The 14,961-nt window shown below is 33.1% G+C and overlaps 1 protein-coding gene across 3 annotated transcripts; it reads right to left on the bottom strand.

Moving 5' to 3' along the window:
- Window positions 1-3,081: 3,081 nt before the first annotated feature.
- On the bottom strand, window positions 3,082-14,138 carry LOC111808771 (DEAD-box ATP-dependent RNA helicase 10). Of its 3 annotated transcripts, none has more exons than XM_023694937.2 (14): window positions 13,896-14,138; window positions 13,195-13,347; window positions 10,091-10,214; window positions 9,891-9,960; window positions 8,914-8,976; window positions 8,385-8,459; window positions 8,151-8,270; window positions 6,810-6,851; window positions 6,654-6,728; window positions 5,603-5,749; window positions 5,254-5,391; window positions 4,033-4,144; window positions 3,874-3,962; window positions 3,082-3,410 (listed from the first exon to the last, which is right to left on the bottom strand). In XM_023694937.2, exons 2-14 carry the CDS (start codon window positions 13,331-13,333, stop codon window positions 3,258-3,260), a joined length of 1,347 nt encoding a protein of 448 aa, XP_023550705.1. In that variant the 5' UTR covers window positions 13,334-13,347; window positions 13,896-14,138; the 3' UTR covers window positions 3,082-3,257. The 3 variants fall into 3 exon arrangements, with proteins under 3 accessions (XP_023550705.1, XP_023550704.1, XP_023550706.1); XM_023694936.2 differs by having other exon boundaries at window positions 13,851-14,137; XM_023694938.2 differs by lacking the exon at window positions 13,896-14,138 and having other exon boundaries at window positions 13,195-13,805.
- Between the last annotated feature and the right edge of the window lie 823 nt (window positions 14,139-14,961).

The raw sequence follows: 14,961 nt of genomic DNA on the forward strand, positions 1-14,961 counted from the left end.
CTGCATGAACTGAAAGACCATCAGCTAATAGCGCAATAATTTTTCATTACAGTCACAGACACTAATGTGATGATCAACTAAACAGCGCAAGAATTGTCGATTATAGTAACAAACACAAAAGTGACACTCGATACAATAGCACAAAAACATCGTATGACTCGATGACAACTCAACTACGTGAACTGAAAGACCAAACTTGAACAATTCCAACAATACACTAGAGTAGAAATGGGTCGTACCTAGCCTAAATAATACACGTTTTTAACATAGAATATTCATAAATGGGTGGAATATGAAGCATTTTCTGAGTATTATAAGCTTATAGCTAAAAATAAATCCAAGTTGTTTAAGCACATTGCAGCATTGTAGCTGGCCATTACATGCTGCCACAAACTCCTCTAATTATTATAGATTCCTACTAATTTATTATTTTCTAATTTTTTTTTCTAATTTAAATTTTATTTTTATTCATATTTCAATCTTAAAATTTTCCATTAAATTAAAAAAATTATGAACTAACCAACCAATAAAATCAATTGAAATAATATGTTGACTTTAATAATTAATGCATGTGAAAGTAGGGATGGTCTATCTCAACTTGATAAATAAATCAATCAATATGATTAATTTAATTGATTTTAGATTTTAAAATTAATTATTTTCATAGTTAATAAATAAATCTCACCCGAGTGAACATAATGAACATTAAGGAACCTGCTTGTTTCGTATCACCAAAATTGTAACGATCTGATTTTTTCGTATATGTATCGATCGTGGTCATTACTTAAAATAAGGCTTTTGTAATTTTAAAACGAGCACGTCAATTCATAGTTTCCCGAGTCTTCGTAAACTAAAAGTTCCATATTCTCAACCTTACTCGTAAAAATCATTTTGAAAAAAGTGAGTATTAAAAATAATCAGTAAGGTACTACTCTAATGGGATAAGATATGTTTTAAAAAATCGGTCAATTTGATCATGACCTCTCCTAAATCTGAATCGTCTAGTTCAATTTTAACCAGCACATAAAGATTCTAACCACTCAACTTGTACATTTGTGATTAATAAAACGTTGACTTAGATCACCCCTTTTCAGTGACGTTGGTGACTACTCGAACACATAACGTGTCATTATCATAAAATTATTTTTCATCACAACAACCGTTTCATTTATTAAAATAGGTCCCGGTACATTTAAAACACGATTTAGGAAGCATCACACTCACACAAATCACAAACTCATAAACGTACATACATATCCAACCATTTCTAGAAAGAAAATAAAACTGATAATGATAGTCTTCGTTTTAATAATGAAACTTTACTGGAAAATACCATAATAATATTTCGATGATAATTAATTCATTACGTATAAGAGACCAAAACTGATAACTAAAATTCTCTACATATAGTATTAGATTTAAAGAACAATCTAAAGATCTGATACTCGTTAGAACTCATTGAAAAAAGCTCGTGTACTTGTTAATTTGTGTTCGAGCGTGTTCGAATTTGCAAGTTTGGCTCCCACAAGCTGCGACCGATACCGCCACACATTTTTTTCTTCTTCTTCGGCTTCTGTTTTTCCTTTCTCCTCCTTTTTTCATTGTAGATATTGTCCACAGTTGTGAATATAAAATATTTAAAATTTAAATGTTTTGAATAATAAACATTTTATTTAAAGATGCAAGATAATTATGGTCTAAAAGATTAAATGATTAAATGTCTATAATGAATATTAAATGTTGGACATTTAAATATTTTGAAGAGCTAGAATTCTAACCTTGTGTCAGGACCTACGGGCCAAGGGACAGTCTCAGGTAGACAGTTTCTATGGGGCGTAGGCCTCCCAAAAGGTAACGGAGGCGTGCAAAGGTTTCCTCGGGCCAGACGGAGATTGGCCCTCGAGTGCAAAGGCAAAAGGGAGCTTGACTGCAAGACCCACCCGTCGAGCAGGGACGAAAGTCGGCCTTAGTGATCCGACGGTGCCGAGTGGAAGGGCCGTCGCTCAACGGATAAAAGTTACTCTAGGGATAACAGGCTGATCTTCCCCAAGAGCTCACATCGACGGGAAGGTTTGGCACCTCGATGTCGGCTCTTCGCCTTTCAAGCCTTGATTTTCTATTTTTTATACTATGTATCATAGTAATTATCCTTTTTCAATTTGGGGAGAGATGGTTGAGTGGACTAAAGCGTCGGATTGCTAATCCGTTGTACGAGTTTCTTGTACCGAGGGTTCGAATCCCTCTCTTTCCGTTTCTGTCAATTACTTGTACGAGTTTTTTGTACCGAGGGTTCGAATCCCTCTCTTTCCGTTTCTGTCAATTACTTGTATTTTTTTATAGTTTAGGAAAGATGTGGAATAGATAAAGATGTGGAATAGATAAAATTTTTAGAACATTTCAAAATCAAGCAAGGAAAAAAATCATTTGTTTTATTCTTCACGTCCCGGATTACGTCCCGTGTCATTAGATAGGAATCCGAAAATGAAGAGAGAAACAAAGAATATTACTACTGTATAAACAAATAGTTTTAGAGTAAGCATTACACAATCTCCAAGATCATTTTTTTTTTTTTTTTAAGAGAATAGATTCTCTATCTTAACCTGTTTTGACACCAAGAAATGCAGTGAAGTTATTTCTAGAAAAGAAAGTCTACAAAATTAAATGTTAGTAATGAATGTTAAAGGTTGGATACTTAGATATTTTGAATAATAAAGATAATAATTGTCTAAAATAGAAAAAGGGGCGATCTTATTTGCATGTATTTTTGTTTTATTATTACAAAATAAAATCAAAATTAAACCATTATTATATCCATTTTATACAAATAAAAAATATTTAAAAATCACTTAACATTTATTTTAAATTAACTATAATTTTTATATTTTTTTTCTCTCTTTTAATCTTTAACTTTAGGCTTTTATTAATTAGCCATAAGTTTATATAAAAACAATTTAATTCAATTATGAATATAAATTTACAAAAAGATGAAGGTAAAAACACACAAAATGTAAACTACACGTTTAATGTAATTACATAATAAACATATAAAATGTAATATATTCTATTTAGGAGATATATACATACAAAACACTTAGTTCAATGATATTTAATCAATTCATCCTTAAATACACGAAATGTCAAAATTTCTCGTTCATTTGATGATTTGTATTCAAGTTAGAACAAACATCATATTCACCTAAAACTAGCAAAAATTGAATCGAGACTAATTAAATTATAAATATAAACAACTTTTTGGCTCATTTTCTTTTCATCTTCTTGGACGTTTTTCCATTTTTCGACATTTTTCCAGTCTTGAGACGCATATACTTTTCAACATCGTTGTTGTTGTCGTCGTCATCGTTGTCATCTCCACCTCTCCTCCTCTTTTTGCCACCGGTTTCTTTAATTTTCTGCACATGTTTCAAAATAACCACATCAACCAAAGTAGAAAAAAAAATGAACGAACAGTGATGCAAGGGCTATGTTACCCATCAAAACATACATAATAGCTTAGGAATAAGCCGAGCTAATATAAGTTCGGCTTCCTTGGTTTCCATAGTCTCTTGCATTTTTTATAAACTCTTGAAACAAAATTCAAAATTCAAAAACTTATTAGACATAAAATGAAAGGAGGTCAATGATAGAACACATGATACGGGCGTTTTGGGTGCTTACATTTTGTATATCGGGAAAATTCAGAGGGGAAATTTGTTTTTGGCTAAAGTCATTAGTGAGTGATTGAGAGGGGTATCTTGTAACTTTCACAGATGATTATCAATAACAACAGAGAGATTTCTATCAATACATTTTAGTTTTAACATTAGACACAATAGAGTTTAACCTAAAAGAGAAATTGTAATCATAATTTAATACCATGATGGATATTCTCTTCGCCTCTGCCACACGCTCTAACAACATCAAAACTTCCTCTTCCTGAGCGGAAAACTGCGGTAGCTTTTTCCCTGCCATGTTAATAGAGTCAGATATAGTTTGCTGCAAAAAAAAGAAGAAAAAAGGTCATCCATTGATTACCTATGAGCTTCTCTATCTGCATATACCACTCTAACTCATACTGATTAACTAACGAAATGGCAACCCCGGAACGACCTGCACGAGCAGTTCTTCCCACTCTATGTATGTAATCCTGCAGATAAAGTCATCATAGAAGAACATTGGAAGAGATTGAGACCTAATCTTTCAATTATCTAAGCCACAAGTCTCAATATGTGGGTTTTTAGTTTAGGTAGTTATTCAATGGAGCTACTCGTCAAAATGTTCACATTACACTATACACATCCAAGATCACACAAATAACAGAAGAGTATTTCAACAGAAGCTAAAGTATTAGGAAATGGATCCTTGTCAAGTCATGTTGGTAACTTCCGTTAGAACTAAGGAAATTATATTATTAAAAGTAAATGAACACATAGAGGATGACAAATAAATGAACACCACTTGTGCAGTACAAAAGGCTAAATTGGTTTGATACCCACTCTAGGTCTAACCCTTCTACTACATTCTTAACCCCATCACTGATCAACCTGTACTGAACAACTTAAGATTATTCCTGCCTACTTAGTTCCTAAATTTGAGCCTGTGTCTATTTGATCTTTGAACTATCAGACATTTGTAACAACTCCTTACCTTTTCAGTTTGAGTCAAATAAATCTCTGAACGTATGTAATAGGCTCCAAACAAATTTGAAATTTTTAAAAATCAATACATCTATTAGATATTAGTTTGAATTTCATATACAGCGAAGTCTTAGTTTTACACCTTTTGTATCTAGTAAAATCCATGAGTTTTAAAAATTTTGAAAACTTAGGAACTAAATTTGTAATTATGAAACTTCCGAGATCAAATTGACATGAACTTCAAAGTTTGGGGACTATAATAGCAACATAAGCTAAATGAGAAGGGAGAATGTTGTACCTTCAAAAAGAAAAGTGAGGATACTGTGAACCATGAGAATATATAAGTATTTTCAACTTTGACACAGAAAACAGGAAAGCAGTTTTCTCCTTCTAAACTCTAGAAAGAAAGCTATACATACTAGAACTCCTGAGGCTATGGAAAGGAAGGGTTAAAGCCCGAAAGCAACTCCTGAGTAAGAAACTATCAAGCATATAGTTCTTGAATTGGAATATAAGAAAAAGAAAGATACATCATACAGAAGTTAACGCAAACAGCAGAATGCATAGAAGCCACAATGAAGCATGCAAACCTAAACAAATAGAATTGCAGAAGGAGAACCTTGGAATTTGAAGGAATATCATAATTTATGACCATATCCACAGATGGAATATCAAGTCCTCTACTAGCCACATCAGTGCAGATAAGAACATTGCACTCTCCGGCCTTGAACTTATTTAAGGCTCCTAGTCTCTTTGCCTGTCAAGACATGGTCCATGCAGAGAGTTTAATTGAATAATCCCACAAAATGAAGAAGCCAAAGAAAAATAAGGGTTTTCCCAACTTCCAAATTTTTTTTATAAGACAACTTGGTTGATAAATGATGTATATAACCGCCTTCCAAGTCTTTTTTTCATCTTTCAAAATATTTTATAACCAGAGAAAAGAAATGTAAACCACTGAGTTATACCTGGGTCATCTGACCACTTATGGGTATGGCTCTTAACCCAAGATTTCGAAGAACCAATGCTAGAAGGCGAGTAGCATCACAAGTGCGAGTGAAGACCATTGATGTTGAACCAGACATCTCAGTTAAGATATAAACAAGATAACACTCCTGTACAAATGACATGTAACAAAGTAAGTCCAACAGTAAAATAAGTTTGCTTCCCTTAAAAAGTTCAAACGTCTGTCAATACCTCTCCTCCCCGGTAACTAAAAAGGTATTCCCCTAAAAAAGACAGATACATATAGCCCTTTCCTTCTCTTTTTTTGCTTTTTTCATTGTTTGTACTTGTAGAGGACTGCCACTTGTTTTTAATAGTAACTTAGTTTGTGGTGGGCATTTCTTTTTTATTCTTTCATGTTTCATCTGTATGAATGAAGGCATTAAAAAATAAAAAGTAAAGGAAAAGGAAAAACAAATTATCATGCTTGGGGGAATGAATGCATGAAGCCTCATTCTCACCCAATTGTCTACAATGCCCAAACTAATCCAGACATTTTCATTCTAATCATCCTTTACAAGACAAAAGATTATCATTAAAATATCCCACAAACGCTATGAGGACTCGATCTCTTCATAGCAATGATGAAAATGACAACCAACGAAGTATCAAGTTACGAAAAGCACGCTAGGAATGAATGTGCCTTTCTCACAAAGTAAGTAAATTACTCGGGTAGGACCACCAATAGAATGCAATAACTTAACTACCCCTCCGTCAGTCTTTATCTATGTAAAGAAATGACAAAAGTAGTACACAAAATATACAGTTTTTGTGACCATAAGTTATGATACAAGGATGTGTAGTTTTCCAACAGTAGAGGTAAAAGAAAAGGAAAAGGGAGGAAATACAAGACAAGAAGGGGCAAGTATCAAGATGAAATTCCTTTCATCCCTAACTAAAAGCATTAAGTTATGAACCCTTCAACACTAGGGGGGGAAACCATCCTCAAAATATACAAAATCAACAAAATTAGACTGACATAAACAAAAATAATAAACCAAGAAGTAGGAAAACCTTATATTTCGCAGGGATAAAACAGTATTGCTGCTTCAATGTGTCTACTGTGGAATATTTGGTTGCTGCTTCAATCTGAAAGAATTCAAGAGTAAGAAAAATTAATATTTGAACAAACTCAGGAAATGAAAAGATTTTAGACCATCACAATCATACCTTAACAGGATTTCTTAAGCTTGCCCTTTGAAGTTTCCGAACCTGTCGAATTATCTCAACTTGGTCAGTGATTTAAACCAATACAAAACCCCAAAACTAAATCTACCGGTGTTCAGAAACTACTTATTCAGATATGATACAACGTCCCACGTCATGCATCTAGAATAAACAATTTAATACTGATATTTGATTTTTGTAAAGGATATGAAGCACTTAATGGCTTTTTGTGAGGAGCATAAGAGAAAAATCAAAATCAAAATAAACACACAAAAAATATATATGGCTATAGATGATGAGATATTGAACAACTAAACTGCAGAAGCTTTATAGGATTGTAAATGTATAGACTTTTATGGTACTTTTTTCCTATTTCTTTAAAATTAGAAACCCTAAGGCACATCACCACACATCACTCAAAGACGGTGCTTCACATCTACCATGCCTACTTATAACATTGCATATTGAATTTCTAAGCCGAGGAAGCTTTATAAGATTGTAAATATATAACTTGTGGTACTTATTTTTTATTTCTTTGAACTTTTTATTAAAAGAAAGCAACAGAAAAAATAAAAAAGAAACCTTAAGGCTCGTCACCACACATGCCTGAATGATGGTGCATAGTGTCATGATCATGTGCCTGTGACTGTATGCCCTTTACAACCTTTTTTATCATGCTTCCATCGTATGTACTCTGTGACTGTATGCCCTTTACAACCTTTTTTATCATGCTTCCATCGTATGTACTCCGTTTTGTATGTTAGTTTACTTTCCTCGTCTTTTTGTGTGTGGTTCTCTATGCCTCAAAATGTACTATAAGGGGTAAGACTAGTTGTCAATCCTTCCTACCTTGGTCGAATGCTAGGTAAGTCGTGTTGTTTATTTTATATATTTTTCTAGCCTACAACAAATGTTTTCTGAAATGTTTTCCAGATATTTTGCTAGCCTACAACAAATGTTTTCCACTGATTTCAAAAACCTTATACTCAATCCCATTTTTTTGGAACCATTTGAGGGGTTGAGGTTGCAAGATAGGCCAGTTGTGCCAACCGGTGTCTCGGAAGCTAAGTTAGCTAGCTTGCTTAAGGGCGTGGGCAAATGCTGCACAATCGCTTTCCGAGTTCTTAAAAAGTGCGATTGTAACACTTAGCATCTCTCATGCCCACATATAGCATTGCATAAGAGATACAACAGAGGCAGCAGGGTAATCTTTTCTTTAGAATTTTTTTTTTAGTTAATTCCTAGTTCCCGACAAAATTTTGTTCTCCAGGAGAAGAAAAACAAAAAAAAAAAAAAAAAAAAAAAAAAAAAAAAACAAATCAAATCAAATGTTTCCATATTTACCTTTTTTGTCATAGTAGCAGAAAATAAATATGTTTTCCTCTCACGAGGAATTTCATTCAAAATTTCATCTATTGATTTTTGGAAGTCTTCATTCAATAACCTATCTGCCTCATCAAAGACCTGATCGACATGCAAAACAGGCTAGTCAGTACAGGTTTATTACTAAACAAAGTAAACAATTTAATTTAAATGAAAGTTTATTGTCTCTCAAACATAATTTTTTACAGAACTCACCAAATACTTCAATGTGCGCAGGGAAAAACCCTTCGTATTAGATAGATGGTCCACAAGACGTCCCGGCGTCCCAACCTAGAACAAAGTAAATGAAATCTTAAATAAACTGCTGAATAAATAAGCAGCAACAGAAACCACAACAACATTGAATCTCGAACTAATTACAATAGGCAATAGGAAATAGTGTATAGAAAGATGATTAGACAAAAGTACTTAGTGAAAATCATATAATTGTAGATGCTTTATGATGTGTGGTAGTTTTAAGTTAAACTACTCGCCACAGAAGTAACTTTATTTAACTTGGACATCTGTTTTAACTAACTGTATTTCCTATTTACTGATAGATTTTTCATATAAATACTCAGCATATTTTGCATGGGGAGGATTATGATAAAATTCTTTCTCGGAGGCTAAATCACTTTCTCATTTAATCCACAAGAACAAAAGGATAATGTCCCGAAGAGGACATGAATTTTCACATGGACCATCACATTCAAGTTCAAGAAAGCAGAAAAGATCAGAGACTTACAACAATATGTGGCCGTTTTGCCAAGTTAATGGCTTGCTGCACCATGTCTACCCCTCCAACAAGCTACAGAAGATAAACATAAAATACTTATCACCAAGACGGCTCCATGTTTACTAAATCCCGAAGCACGAAAAACATCAAGAGGAAAATAATAACAAGAAAAGAAAAATAGGAGACCTCACATCCTCCAGAATTTTTTTTGTTAAGCCCTTTCTTAACCTTAGTCTCCCTCAATGTTGGTAGGTATCTATGTCACAAAACCAGGTCTTTGAAGTAAAGTTTCAACTTGATTTTATATTCAGCAAAAACTACCCGGAGAATATACAATGCAGTCCCGTACAGGAGCCACACTCCATCTGTAGACCCCAATCAGTTCATACGATCTGATCTCTATTACCTCTAATCTATCTTTCTACTTTCTAATCACAACTGTAAGCCACCAATGCCAACTAGAGACCTAGAAGCAAGCTTCCTATAACAAACTACCATACATTAATCCTTTCTCGAACAAACCACCTCCCCTTAGATGGCATAACAATTATCCACAAGGGCTGAGGTTGTAAACTGTAGCTGGCTAGTCCTGATAAGTAGCATTGTGCAAGTCTTCTTTCACATCATAAAGGCATAAAGGAAATATTGGTTTATGTTTCCCTATATCCTCCTACAAATTTAATATAGGGTTCGGATTTCTTTTTATCTCTCTCTCTCTTTCTTTTCTTCTTTTTTTTTTTTTTTTTTTATTTTATGAGGATACTAAGGGTTTGGATAATATTCAATAGCCAATGCATTTATAACATATTAAGAATTATTCATGAACTGGATGATTATGTGCAGAAATTACTTAGATTTTTAATTATTTAACTTTTAAAACATAGTAATTTTATATAAATATTTTTTATTAACATAATATATAGTTTAATATCCTCATGATTTGTACCCAGCATTTATCCTTCCTCAGTATACTACTGAAAGCTTACCACTGCACACTTGATACCAATGCCAGACCCTAAAGCTTCAAACTGCTCGGCTATCTGAATTGCAAGCTCCCTGAAGAATAACAAAAGCAACAGAATATTTGAAGTTTATAGACTTGCTAAAATCTTTCCAAAAGATTACTTCTCTCCTTCTCAAAGATAAAGAGTGTGTGTACATAATCTACTACAATTCGGTATCAAACCTTGTGGGAGAGAGCACACAGGCAAAAAATGCTTGAGGAGCATCCAAAAGGGCTTGCAAAATGGGAAGAGCAAAAGCTCCAGTTTTCCCAGAACCAGTCTGTGCAAGTCCAATTAAATCCTTTCCTGCATTACAATGGTCACAAGGTTAAACATAATCAATACCACAAACATAAGTTGCAAAGAAAGAATAGAAAAAGAAAGCAAGAAAAAGGGATGAAAGGGCACCACAGATAAATATTAGACCTACATTCTAAAATTCTCAGAAATTGATGTGTCAAAATATCCATATCCTATCATCATGTCATGTGCAGTCACATGTCTACCTTTGTGCATTCATTTTCTATTTACACCTACATCACATGTGCAGGTGGAGATCCAAACCTACAACATCATGGTGGGCGTTGATGCATCTATGCTTCTTAGCATAGGGAAAAGTGCAATCTCATAATAAGAAATTACATTCACCATCGCCAATCTTTCTACCCCTGAAGAATATCTATGGACAGATTACACGTTTGGCAAAACAAGAACCAATTAGGTAGTCATTCTACGTCTGTTGTAGTTAATTTTGATAATAAATGTCTCAACAACTTCTTTAATGACCCTTACCCAAGATTCATATCAGGATTTGAAATCCGGATTCGGTATCTGATGGCCCCGGCATTCTCCTACGACATGGTCACGTAACTTACTCATCGCTTCTAAGAGTGAAGACTATCCCCACAAACCAACATGAGTCCTTCCAACATGTTTTGTCCTCACTCATACGCATCCTAGGAAAAATCACAAGATATCACCCAATATAGAATGGCTCATATACTTCAGCCACCGAAAAGGAATGAACATGATACGGTGTCCTAATCATACCATGGATGATTTAGATTTAAAAGGTTTTATTGTATTTTTTAAGTTTTAGAGAATTGTCTTCAAATTATAAGTTACAATTCGTTAGTGGCCATTATGGTATTGATGACCATGAAAGTTACAACCTTTCAATTAACCATAGGTTATTATAAGGTTTATTTTCAAGGCTATAAATAGTCATTCATATTATTGCTTTAGTATGAATGCTTTAGTATGAAGATTTTGGATATTATAATGAAAGTTGCATATTATGCTTCTTAAGCCATGAGTTTGTTCTTTTACCTTTGTATTTAGATTTGCATGTTAGAGTCATTCAAGTAGTTTTTATCAAACTATCTTGTGGAGTGATTCGAATCATGAGTTTAGAAACAAGCTTTCTTTACTCTTGATCTCGATCATCAAGGTAATCCGTTCCAAAACTTTCCCTTGGGTTGATTCCATAACCTAATGAAAAATAAGAAACAAACAACAACGGAAACATATATCCGATCTAGAACCTAAACCTCTAATACCAAATGTTATGGAATCAACCTAAGGAAAAGTTTTGGAACAGATAACCTTATGATCAAGATCAAGAGTAAAGAAAACTCGTTTCTAAACTCGTGATTCGAATCACTCGACAAGATAGCTTGATCAAGACTACTTGAATGATTCTAGCATGTAAATCTAAACACAATAAATGCAAAGGAACAAGCTCATGGCTTAATAAGCATAATATGCAACTTTCAGTATAATATCCAAAATCTTCCTACTACAGCAATAACATGAACGGCTATTTATAGCCTTGAAAATAAACCTTATAATAACCTATTTTTAATTGAAATGTTGTAATTTTCATGGCCATCAATACCATAATGGCCATCAACTAATTGTAACTTATAATTTAAAGACAATTCTCTAAAACTAAAAAAATACAATAAAACCTTCTTAAATCTAAATCATCCATGGCATGATTAAGTCACCTTATTTCGTATCAAAACACCTTGTTGGAATAGGTAGTAACTTTCAATTCTTTTAAGTCTTTATTAGTCATCCTATCCTCAAGATCACTCTCATTCGGATGTGGTCTCGATTCATTCGTGTATCCCTCCTTTACTGGGGTGTCACATGCCCACCAGCTTCCGCCTTGGTTCGCCCCCAAACCACATCTTACTGAGACAGATATCGCTCTGATACCATTTGCAACAATCTGTACTCAGGATTTGAAATCAGGATTCGGCACCTAAAGGCCCCAACATTCTGCAACATGGTTATGTTACTTACTCATCATTTTTAAGAGTGAAGACTATCCCCACAAACCAACACGAGTCCTTCAAGTATGCTTTGTCTCACTCACATGCACTTTAGGAAAATTCACAAGAGATCGTCCAATATAGAATTACTCCAAGAAAAACACACTTAACTATGGAGTTCCTATGATTGAGCCACTGAAAAGGAAAGTGAACCTTATTGGAATCTATAGTAACTTAAAAAAATTTAAGCCTTTTTTAATCATCCTATCCTCAGGATCAGTCTCATTCAGATGTGGTCTCGTTAATTCATGTATCCTTTGACTTGGGTGTCAAAGCTTTTCATAGAAATTTTATCATCGTTGAATAGATGACCATGCATAAGTAACAAACAGAATCCACTGCCTAAGGAGTAACATGCCTAAACGGAGTAACCTAAGTTTACTACAAACTGAGTCCACATTTAACCGACTAATCTGACACGCATTCATCCCATCGATAACATCTGATAAAAATATGACAACAGCATGCTGAATAGAGCATACTAGCACTCTATATTTAACCATTGATTTGATCAATTTACCTAGTTTTGCGAGTAAAAGGCCAAGAAGCAATAATTCTACTGGAGAAAGCTAAGAAATTAAATATACAAAAATATTTGTCAAAAGGAAACTACAACAAATAAATAAATAAATAAATAATACTAGGGGCCTTATTGATCCTTAAAAAAGTGAGACCCAACATTTAGGTGATCGTACTGTCTCCTGATCTAAAAACTATAAAGTGCAAAGCGAATAGGCAACAGTTGGCCAAAATATGCTATCCCGCAAAACAACCAGAGCCATCCAACATGCCAACCTAATTTTTATATAGAAAAATGTGCAACTTTCATGCAACTCCAAAATTAAAAGCCGTTAAAAGAAAATTTAACTATGGCATTGGTTGAATAAAAAAAAAAAGTATTTGAATAGAGGAAATGAACACGTAAAAGCATGAGCTAAGGAAAGAACCTTCTAGGGCATGAGGAATAGCCTCGACCTGAATCTTAGACGGGTTTTTCCAGCCTAAGCTCTCGCATGCCTCAACCAATTGCTCACATATCCCCAAGCTCTGAAACGTCTTTACCTCTTCTTCATAGTCTTGATCCATTGCCACCGTTCAATCTGGAAAATAACACAAAACAAAAGCTTGGGTTAGAGACCTTGATTTAAGACTCAAGAGTATGACACAGGAAAGTATAAACTTAAGAAGGTAAAGAATTAGTATTGTGAAACACAACGGGGAATAAATAATTTCATGGATAAACGCTTGTTTGCAGAACATCTATACCAAATAAAGGTTTGCCATTATAAGGAACATATTCGGGAAGTACATCAATACTATAAAAGTGTTCATTAACTTCGCCTTCACTATGCAATATCTTATTTTGACAAAGAATCAAAAGTTTTCACTGATAATACGAAAAATTCCTGTAAAAAACCGAACTCTAAAAGCCAGAAACATTACGCAATTTGCAGCGACAAATACTCAAGAGCAACAGACAAAAAAAAACACCAAGAAATATATTAAGAGCATCAAGTCACCAAAAACATAGTCACGCAGGAATAAGTCAGCCCCCCAAATGTATGGACTGAATCGCATCAAAAACAACAAAGATATCTCATACCTGGACCGATTTGAGCTTCAAACGAACAATCTAAACCACTTGTACCTAATCGGAAACCACCGCGAAACACAGCTACAACAGCCGTCTGATGCTACCGTGGAAGACCAAGACCCACGCCGTTTCCAGCCTTCCACACCGAGACTCACGCCGGCGTAATTCAGTCTCGAAACCGAGACCTCGAAAAAATAGTGACCGGCAGCTACAATATTATCTCTGTGTCTGCGTAATTTTCCGAGTGCTCGCTACAGTTGGTAGCGTAAAGAGCAGCCCTAAAGATGAAGGTGAATGACAAATTACAAATATACCTATTAATTTAAAATTTCCTCTTTTTTATACTTTTCAATTTAAATGTATATTAATTTATTATACTTAAATTAATAAAAATTACCCTCCACTTTACCTCAAAAATATTCATAAATTTTTAAAACATCTCAATATTATCTTTAATTTAAAAAATATATATATCAAAAATACATTTAAGTTTTAAAAAAAAAAAAATTAATTACAGTTAGTTAGGATAAAAAAAAAATGTTGATACGTACACTAACTTTCGAAATGGTTTAAATGATATCATTTAATTTTTAAAATATTTCAAAAATACTTTTAGTTTTTTTAATATTTTTCAACTTTTGTAAAAACTTTTAAAATACTCTTAAAATTTTTAAAATATTTTTGAACTTTTTAAAAAAAGAATAAAAAATACTCTTATAATTAGTATTACTTTTCAAAAATATTTACGAAATTTTAAAAATAATATTAAAAATAGAGATGATCTATGAGACGTCGATAGATAGTTTTCATCAATATATTAACCGTAAGAACTTTTTTAAACTTTTTTTTTATTAAGGTTAAAGATATGAATGATATTTTTAAAATATCATATACACTTTTTAAACATAGTAGTAATGGTATGATATTTTTGAACTTTTAATAAAAAGTTAAAAAATATTAATGAAATTTTTTTAAATTTTAAATTAATTTTAAACTCTCTTAAAAATTTTAAGGGTATTTTTTAAATAAAATATTAATCTTTTTATCTAAAATTAGTAAGTGTATTTTTAAAAGAAATTTAAAATTTAAAATTATTATTGAAATTTCTTAAAGTATTTTT

This window comes from Cucurbita pepo, chromosome 13 (genome assembly GCF_057944985.1).
Source record: "Cucurbita pepo subsp. pepo isolate OVF chromosome 13, ASM5794498v1, whole genome shotgun sequence".
NCBI classification, from domain to species: domain Eukaryota; kingdom Viridiplantae; phylum Streptophyta; class Magnoliopsida; order Cucurbitales; family Cucurbitaceae; genus Cucurbita; species Cucurbita pepo.

Coding starts and splice junctions, on each gene's coding strand:
- LOC111808771 (XM_023694937.2), bottom strand. CDS start 13,333: ATGGATCAAGACTATGAAGAAGAGGTAAAGACGTTTCAGAGCTTGGGG. Junction 3,963..4,032: donor GCAGATAGAGAAGCTCATAG/GTAATCAATGGA, acceptor TTAACATGGCAG/GGAAAAAGCTACCGCAGTTT. Junction 3,411..3,873: donor CGAAGAGAATATCCATCATG/GTATTAAATTAT, acceptor AAACATGTGCAG/AAAATTAAAGAAACCGGTGG.